The 10000-nt window shown below is 37.3% G+C and overlaps 1 protein-coding gene across 1 annotated transcript in view; it reads right to left on the reverse strand.

The window, feature by feature from the left end:
• Positions 1-6467, reverse strand: part of LOC138050661 (tachykinin-like peptides receptor 86C) — an 8894-nt gene extending 2427 nt beyond the window's left edge. The window contains exons 1-4 of the mRNA XM_068896966.1: positions 6407-6467; positions 3697-3851; positions 3090-3354; positions 1999-2259 (exon numbers count right to left, since the gene is read on the reverse strand). Coding sequence (XP_068753067.1) covers positions 1999-2259; positions 3090-3354; positions 3697-3809 — 639 coding nt within the window. The 5' untranslated portion in view covers positions 3810-3851; positions 6407-6467. The remainder of the gene's footprint in view (positions 1-1998; positions 2260-3089; positions 3355-3696; positions 3852-6406) is intronic.
• Between the last annotated feature and the right edge of the window lie 3533 nt (positions 6468-10000).

A 10000-nucleotide genomic window follows, 5' to 3' on the forward strand; every position in this document is an offset into this window, starting at 1 on the left:
GAGCAAAATATTGCAAGATTAAAAAAAAAAAAAAAAGCACTGAAATACTGTGAACTTCAGGTACCAAAATGAAACACCAATAATTGCTTAACGAGATGCACATATTAATGTGACGTACTAAATTACCATGCAAACAAAAGAACCATCTAAAAACTCCCTACATTTTGTGTTTAAGCTCTTATATCTCAAAAACGAACTCTGTGACGCCAATTTTTTATTGCTAAATGATTTTTCAAACTTTGCAGAAAGTTTCATCTTAGCGTGCAATCACTCAACAGCAATAAAAAATGGGGATCAGCGAGTTCGTTTTTGAGGTAGATGCGTTTAAAGACAAAATATTAGCTGTTATTAAATTCTCAACCTCTGATAATGCATTTATCGTGCTCTAATTGGTTCACTCAATCTCGGTTATCAGCTCATATACCTTAGTTTGACCTTATGTGGTAAATGATTGCATTTTGTTGTTAAATTAAAGTTTTTTTCGCCGGAAAGCGAAATCTCTGTCGGTATAAAGCAAAAAAAAAAAATAATCAAAGAAAACGTTTTTGTGGAAAGTTTGTATCAATCCTGAAGCTTAGAAGTACGCGAAAAGGTAAGAAAAGTTTTTGTGATGAGTCTGCGTCTGTCTGGCCACTAGATATTACACAACATCGCATCTTCATCAAGTTTCTTCGATTTCGCTAGGATTTTCTCCCCTTTTTCGCTCATATTTCGTACTTCCAAACTTTTGAACTTTCAGGAATTGAATAAACAATTATTCCACTCGCGCTTGTTGGATATGAGACTGGTAATAGCCAACTCGGCGCTATTATCAATGTTAAATTATTCGATGGCTCTTCTGTTGCAATTACGCCACATTAATGAGTACATCTCGTTATGCATATTTTGGTGTTTCAAATGGCATCATAACTTTTTCAGTAAGTGTTAAAACTTTGGAAGAATTATTCAATCCTTCCAGATAAAACAGTTTGTTGAAAGTGTTAAAATCGGTTTGAGCCCTCTTAAAAGAAAATCGTCTAGAAATCCTTCGAACAAAGTGTAGGCTATCCATAGCCTCTTGCTGTCTCTGATTTGTTGGTTCGCCAGTGCCCCTTTTAAAGTCTAAAGAAGTAAGATAAAACGTTGTGACTGAAAATATTGCAACTTACTAGAGGTGTACCCCACGAAAACGCTCTTTCTCATTGAGTTAATCCTTCGGTGGAAATGTTTGGTTCGATTTGTTCTCAGACCGCGCTTATAAAAGCACAGGCGCTGGCAAAATGCGAAGAAGTCTCTCTGGCAAAATACTAGCACGGCAGGCGTCTGTTTGCAGGTTGCAATTGTCTCTTTTCGAATAGTGAGAAATGGCGCTTTGATCTGGTTGTGAACTAAGCTGGTTATGAGATTATCACGGATAAACAGAAAATAAATGGGTGAACTGCGTAGCTCTCCTTTGTTTCTATAAAATCAATAACTTACAGATTGAAATGTGTAGGATATAATATTATATTATACTTGATATCAGTGCATTAACATCGAAACGTTTTGATGTCTTTCGGTCTTTCTCAATGGATCCGGTTGGAACTTCTTCCCACATACTACATCTACATATTCCAGCACTCGTCAAAGTCCCTTTTTGACTTATGGCTGTTTCTGCTTAGGTGGCTTCATACACCACAAGCCATTTTAGAGACACCACCTCCAAGACGGCCACTTCTGCTGGAGAAAACAGGACAGCCCCAGCACCGGGGACTTCATCCCCTACTCTTCTCGAACAGTGTGTGGGTTCATAGAAGATGTTTGTGAGACGGGGCCTACAGTTTACAGTCTTTATCCGAGAAGACTTGAAAGTCTAACCATTTGCAGATGAAATTACAAAGGCAGCACTTTCTCCTCAGTTATTTTAAGATCCTGAGTGTTGATCCGGCAGGAGTTCGAACCCACTACCTCCCGCCGCTTTACAGCCCGATACTCAACCAACTAATCCACTCGCTGCGCTGCCAATAAAATTATTCATACCTGCTGATGAGGTGGTTTCTCCTTCTGATCGTCACGTTTGAACCACAAAGTGTAAACAACGATCGAGTAATAGCCAATCATCAACAAGGATGAAATGCCAACAAAGATTACCATAGTGAGGCGATGAGCCTTTTGGAATTCTTCGGAATCAAGCCAAAAGTGATCACAAGACCTCAGGGCGACTTTTCCGACGAGGCTCTGGATCATAAAGCCTCGGGTATTTAACAGTGCTGAAAGGGTCCAAGTACCTGGAATAATTGCCTGTAGCGTGGGATGCATGAAACTTAACAGTTGATAAGTAAATTTTATGGAAACAGGGCAACTAAAGTATTTGGTCGACCACAGGTAGCTTGTTAGTATTATTTTACTAATTAATGTCAATCTCAATCCCAGAGCTCTTCTCTTTTGTGCATGACTGAGGAAGAAATTGAGTCCTAAGGAGCCCTGAAACAAAAAGTCTTTCTATTGGTTTTCGCGAAGCAAAATGAAAAGCCTCTCTGATTGGTTCATTCGTGTTAGCACGAGGAGTGAGCAGGCGTACGTTGTAAGGTGCAAACGGCCAATTTTTGGCTATAAGAACCATATGGCGCATGCTCTCCTATATAGAGTTTCCCAGAGCCTCAGGTCATGGACAGACATAAGATCCGACGCTCTGTATGTAGTTAATGTCAGTTTTCCCAGCCTTAAAAAGGCTATGAGAAAGGGATAAATACCGAGAATTGAGGTTTAAAGCTAAACTTTTATTTCATTTGAGGGACCCAGGGGATGAATTTGCCAACGTTTTTGAGGCATTTCAATATTGTCGGATTTGATTGAAATTTGTGGATACTTCCCATAGTAATTCCTTAAAGGCCTTTTGAAAACCAAGATTCGGAAAGAAAAGTCAAGATCAATTGTCAATTGCTAAATGCTAAACAGGTTTGGAAAAATTGTTCTCGTGAGAAATGAATTCAGTTTTTGAGGGTATCCTTAAGACACTCATATTGGTGAAAATAAAATTAAAATGAAATTGATGAAAAAGGATCTGCCATTGCAAATGGCCGCTTATCATTTATATGGCCTGTATACGCTCAACAGGTTAATCTTCGCACCTTCAATTTTCGCCAAGTGAGTTTCCGCTGAATTGAATATGGGTGTACTACAGCCCAGTAGCGTTCCCTTGCAATGGCAATCATAGTGAATACAGAAGAATCACCTCCGATCCACGCCAATTTCCTCAACGACAGGCAAATTGCATTCCCAAGCATTGCATCAGGGTTATTGAAAGAGTGACGGTAGATGAAAAAAGTAGAGAGGAAGGTTGGATAAATGATGTCCGCTACTGCAAGGTTCAATAGCAGATAGTTGAAAGGAGTCCTATGAGATAAAGGTAATAGAAAAAAATTAAAACGCAACTGAATCAACTTCCGCAATAATTCTGAAAGATCTTGCATCAGTAATTTAAAAGCCTCAAAACCATGTTATATATCAATGATGTTTCGTATCCGCTCAAAGGTTTTTGGGATTGTGGTTACAATTTGATCGGTACGCTCGGCCACGTCGATCCATTTAACCTTCAGTTTAAATCATTGATTTTGACCCTTGAACATTACACACCCCCCTTACCTACCCCACCTCACTGTTTGTCGTTCCCTTTGGTACCCTTGGAGGCGGGAACTGAGCCAAGATATTTTGATGATGCAGATGCTATGTATGTACCTCATATCACGATTTTTGATTATGACGAAACATACGAGTAAGTTTCCAGCGATGCTTGTAATGGCTAATAAACACTCGACTGTTGCTATGGTGATATTAAATGAATCAAACATGATTACTGGGAATTTTGACCCAATCCGCAGTTTTGCAGTCACCTACAAAGGAAAAAAAGTTTACCGAGTTAATTTTTTTTTTCATGTATTCTTGAGGTATCTTGGTAATGCATGTGCAACGAAATACTATGTAAACGAATTAATTAATAAATTAATAATTGAATTATTGAATAAATAACTAAATGAACGAAGGAATGACTAAATGAATAAATAATTAATCAAATGTTGAATAAATGGTTGAAGATTATAAAATATTACTTTCTAAGCAAGGACCAGCCTAAGAAAACAGAAGCACTGGATACTGATAAAGGATTTCCTCTGCACGATTAATATTATTAAAAGCCAAAGAGAGCAAGGCTGATATAACGGTGAAGGAATATACTACTAAAACTCAATATTTCGAATTGAGGCACTGCCTTTCTTTATGTTTTGCAAGTAATGAATGCGGTTTACATAGACCTTACAGTGTGAATAGTGATATGGTGTGTAACATGATACAATACCTGAGCTAAAGAATTTAATTAACAGACTTAACGGATGGAGTACAATAAAACAATAGAGTTTATGTTCTCGGGCATAACTATCTTTTGGGTCCGACTCAGATCATTTTAACCCGAGCCGTCAGCCGTCTGGCCAAAACATATTTGTGCCCAAAAACACTAACTTTATTACTATTGACAAAATAAAAATTTAAAAAAAGACAACAAAACAGTCTGAACAATCACGCGAGTGTTTACAAGTTGAATGCATTTTATTTTCTCTCAATGAAAATACGCCATCAAGCGAAGCTGGCTAGAAATTACAAAATCTGTCCATTTGAATTTTTAAAAAGTGTAAGAGATGAAAAAGGAAAAGTCCATAAAGCTCATTTGTAAGCGTTGAAATTAATTGTACAATTGCACAATTTCATACTTTTCCTTGGTTTATTTCAGCAAGCTAAAATTTATTTAACCCAAATTCTCCATTTTAGCCCGCAAAATGTGTCGCAAGGCCCGACAAAGCGATATAATAAATAATTGGAACGGGAAAAACTGAAATGATTTAGCAGTAAAGAGGCGGATATATAGGGACGGGAAAGGATCCTGGCTTTACATAATATATTCCTTCTCCGTTGTATCAGCCTTGGTCCCTTTAACCTTTACTGGAAATAATCTACAAGACATCTATGAAGGTGCCCCTAAATTCATTGTAAAAGTTTAAGCATAAAGAATTACCACAATTTTTCTTTAAAATTCTTAACAACACCTGTCGCAATCATATCCCTTTTTAAACGACGGGCCTTATTAGAATATTTTCTTCTCCAAAACCATCTCGATCAGCTCAAAAGCTTTAAGAAATAACTAAAAGATACCGGGAGATTGCTGCCTTCGTGAGGCGAAGGCCGCAGATTACTAAGCCGCTTCTATGCCAGGAAATATAAAACTGAAATATCACCGTTAGACTTACATTCAATCGTACAACATTTTCTAAAACGAAAAGATCATTGTGCAGACCAAATGGTGTACTACCCAGGAAAATCCCAACCGTTGCTAGACCCGATACTTTTACTCGATACTGCACTTGGTATCATCAAGCCGTCGCTTTTGCATCACGTTTGCTCAACTATAGCCTATGTAACCACGTCTAATAATGAAGTATATGTTTCCCTTTTTACCAGACCAAAGAAGCGCACTTGAAAGGGAACGGAAACCTGTCTAAAACCAGCCGCCTGCTTACAGTGTTTATTTCTGAAGACACGACAACAGAAAAAAGATATTTTTTGGAGAATCGACTGTGTCCTGATTTTTCTTTAGGATATATAACTTTTTATGAAACTATAACTCATAAGAGCCGTCTCTTATCCTTAAAAGAATGACTATTCAATAAGTCTTCGACGGCCGGAGCCAACAACATGTGCACAAGTTTGACTATTTATGAATCAAACCGGTTAACTACTGCTCGGAGATAGTTAAGAAACAATAATTATTGCTACCGTTGAGCAAAGCAAGAAATAAGTTATCCGATAACGTTTTTATTGTACTTGTACAAGTACCACATGTTTAATTTATTTGGCTTTTCCCTTTGAAGCACAAAGAAACTGAGACAAAATTAAATGAAACCGTGCTTGAAAATTGTTATTTAAGGCAGTTACTGCTCGCAAAAGTCGTGCCTTTAAAAACAATGACTTATTATGACGATCCTTCAAGTAGCTTTGAGCCATATACTCCCTGGCGCCGCGAGAAAGGATCACCGTCACGCTGTCCATGAACATGAAACATTAGCATGTTAAGTCCACATCTACGTCTTAGCAACTTGACTGTTTGACTTGAAAACATAAGTTTAGATGTCAAACACGCTGTTATTGGAAGCTATACATACATGGTTAAGTTTGCTTGGTCTTCAACACCTATTGGCGTTGTCTTCTTATCTCTCTCAAAGCTTATTGTAACCTCTGGTTTTCCAATTAAGTGAAGGATAAATTTTCTGACGTTTAGTAGCCCAGCTAGATTTGTAGGCGACCTCACAAGGCAAGCCACAGACAGGACGAAATATATATATATAAGTGCATCAAGTCAACTACAGTGAACAATAAGTAGCCGAAAAAAAACAGACATTACCTCCAAAACAAAGCGACAAACCTATTCCCATTGATTTCTCTGAGAATGAAGCATCTCTGTGCGGTCCTTATTGACAATTGAAAGGTTTCAATTACGATACGTCAAAGATTACAGGTGTTCATGTGAAATGAGGAGATTTGTAATTCAGTTCTACGTTTTTAAGTTATGATTAAGATTCTGAATATCATCATGTGTTGGGTAAAAATCGGGAATGAATCATAGAGGAAGTCGTGTCCTTTGCTCTTGGCTCACTTTCGACAGTCTTAATATATAAAATACCATATTGGTACTCTGTGGATTTACTTGCTGAATTACAAGCTTTCATGTAAAGAGACAAGTCAAAACGATCGCATATAATGCAGTAACGGCGGGATTAAATGACAAAACGAATAGTAAGAAACATCTGACCGGATGAAGGAACTGAAAGGGTGTCACGGTATTATTAACGATAGGTACATCGAGTTAAAATTTTGTGTAGAAATCTCTTCTGGTAACAAAATTAGGGATTCGGAAATTGAGAGTATCCCCAACAATGCGGTTACCCATGGCACAGGCTTGCATGTTTAAGAGTTTTCAATGTTGCGATAAATTATTCGAAAGTTTATTGACACTTTGAAAAAAATGAAACTGACGGTCTCAAAAATCCAGTAAAATGATGATAATAACTTGAGGCCTTTTTTTTTTTCGATGCAAGCCGTATTCAAGATTGGTTCTTTCTGAACAGCAGCCTCTTTAGGACAGAATACTGTCGCGAGCCTTTAATATGTTAATGTTTGTAACAACACCTGTCGTTTGCCTTGTAAATACTTCAAGAATCACTAATCTGACTAACCCTAATATTGTTGAAAACATTTTTGCCATCTGTCACGGAGTGTCACACGTTACGTGCCGTACAGTCTAGCGTTGGAGCAGCTATTCGAAAAGTAAGAGAAAGCTTTTGTCCGCCTTTGCCTCAAACCCGGTTTCTTTTTAACAAACGAGTGTCGTAAAGTGACTAAATTATCTCACGACAATGATAATCCTTTGGTTTGATTAAGAGTCGCAGGACGATTTCATTTGGGAAACAATTTGTCAATTTACGAACATTGTGTAAGCACACAAGTTTTTTTTTCGGGTAACGATTTGTCAGAAACAAATCACTGTTGTTACATTGGAAGACCAGCAAGTATTGTTAGAAAACGATTGAAGATAAACAGTTGGGTAGGCCTTTTACTGGGTTGCCATATGGCAATCCATTCAGAATCTGAGTGAAAGGTCTCCGTTTTATTATTTTTTTTCCCGTGTCGGAAAATGGAACCAGTCACTCCCCTGCTAAGTATTTTCTTTGTGCGTAGTCTTCTGCGCGTATGCAATGGCGTCGAAGTCATTGTAACGCGAATGGTGTTTTGGTGGTTCACCCTTATGGAGCTCAAGAATGGAACGTCAATTGGATAAACAAGACAGGCAGGGAATTCAAAAATAATTAATACCTGGAATATTAAAAGCGACCAGTAAAGGACTTCACCGAGCTGTATCGAGCTGCGCTGTATTTCCAATATTTTACTAACTGTAGCGACCAGTAATGTTCTTCGATAACAATTGCATCTTTCTTCGTTGGATATCAAAGTGAGCTTTGTTTCCAATATTTTACTAAGTGTGATATTATGTACAACAGTGAACCAAATGGCAAATTCTGTTAGGGTTTAACAAACATTAAAGGAATCGAACGCCTTGAATACATCTGTCTTTAATGAAGTCGCATTTCAGTTGTCTGGCTGTTTACATTTATTTTGTACTCAACTCTGCAATCTTCAATGAAAAAAATAAGTGGGAATGCGACAGTGAAGAACTATTTGAAAGAAATCTTGTTGTCTATTTTGTGCTTTATTACTCACGGAAAAGGGTTGTCAGGTTTGATCCTGAATTGTGAGAAATTTATTTAATTGCATATGGTTTGTGACACGGATTGTGATTCTTGTTTGCACGCACGCACGCAATTAATATATTAAGGGAAGGTCATGATGTTCTGTCAAAAGGAATAAATTGATCACGTGCTAGGCAACCACAAAGGTGCACGTGATGAGCTTGTGTCAACGTTCTTGTTTACATTAGATAGCTACAGCGAAGAATGTTAATCGTTCGTCACTTTCATAGTTAAACAACGTACTTTTTCGCCACGAAACTTCCGTCTTTTGTTTTTTAATTTTGTTGTAATATTTAACTAAATATTTACATTTCATCTGATGGGCCAGGGAGCTATCTTTGTCGAGCATGATCCGAGACCCGACTCTTATCTGCAACACTGTTGAAGGCGCTGAAACTGAATTTTCCTAGGAGTAATACTGGCTGGGCCAATCCGAAAATAAAAAAGAAACGAGATTTCGACGAATAGGAAAATGCGACTACATTTCTTCTGTGCCGCTGCGATGTTTATTTCAAGATTCTTATGCAAATTTTTGACAGAGGATGTTAAAGAGGCTCCCTAGAATTTTAGGAGCGCGCGCAAGCTGTGCACTAGTATGGCGTGCAAAGCCTGAATCGCGCGTGTTTTCCGATTTTCGTGACGTCAGCGTGACCAAATCTGTAAAATAAACTCCTAACTCTTTCGCGCTGCCTTCGGTAAAGTTTTTTTGAAAATTGGCTTAGTTGTAACCACATACAGTTCCTATTAAATGCCATAAATTTGTTGAAATCTGTCAGAGCTAATCGAATATATTTAGAAAAATGACAAATTACAGAATACTGGAAAAACCGTCTGAACGACCTTGAACTTTTACCGCTTCAAAGTGTCAGGCAATATAATTTGCATAATGTGGCAATAAATGAAAAAGAAATTCAGTTTACACCAAAGGAAAGTATAAATATAACGAATTTAGGCCAAAAATATGAATATATCTGCCTGTCATTAGATGCGGTGTTGCCATGGTAACGGCCTTAATCCAAAAATTGACACCCTAAAAATAAGGCTTATTATATCGCTATGCACACTGGTAAATCTCTACAGGAAAAACTTTAAGATACATTAATTGGGTTTCCTTTTGTAACTCATGCTCTGTACTGAGAGTATTTGCAAATACTCTAGGGCGCCACCTTAACTTAAAAAAAATATATATATGCCACTGTAAGAACGTTAAAGATGCAACACTGACAATAATATTTCAAGGGAATACGTTAAAAAAAAAAAAATTCGCGGGAAATCGCTGTCTTTAAAGAGAAAGAGAAATATTGTAGGCTTCTTAAATTAATAATAACTTCGTTTTACACTATAAAGTGACTAAACAAATCTTTTCCTGGCGTTAAAAACGGCCAAAATATCTAACAAAAGCCATTCCTATAATGTGCATCATAGAAGTCAGGCACTGCAGAAACTTTTGTGTTTTTACAATCGAGTGTCATTAATCTTTTGCTGAGAATTCGAAATCAGAGTTTTATATAAAAATCTCAGTTACTTATTTTATCTTCATCTGTCTTTTGGCTTGCTTTTTACTGTTAACTCCCCTCTTTAGCAATACTTTTTAGTGTTTTTTAAGCCAAAACGTTTTGATCTGGAATCAGATTAGACTGAAAAGAAGAGGAATCATGAAGCGCAAACATGTTCAGTCCTTCCTTAGTTTG

Source organism: Montipora capricornis, chromosome 6 (genome assembly GCF_036669925.1).
Source record: "Montipora capricornis isolate CH-2021 chromosome 6, ASM3666992v2, whole genome shotgun sequence".
Lineage (NCBI taxonomy): Eukaryota > Metazoa > Cnidaria > Anthozoa > Scleractinia > Acroporidae > Montipora > Montipora capricornis.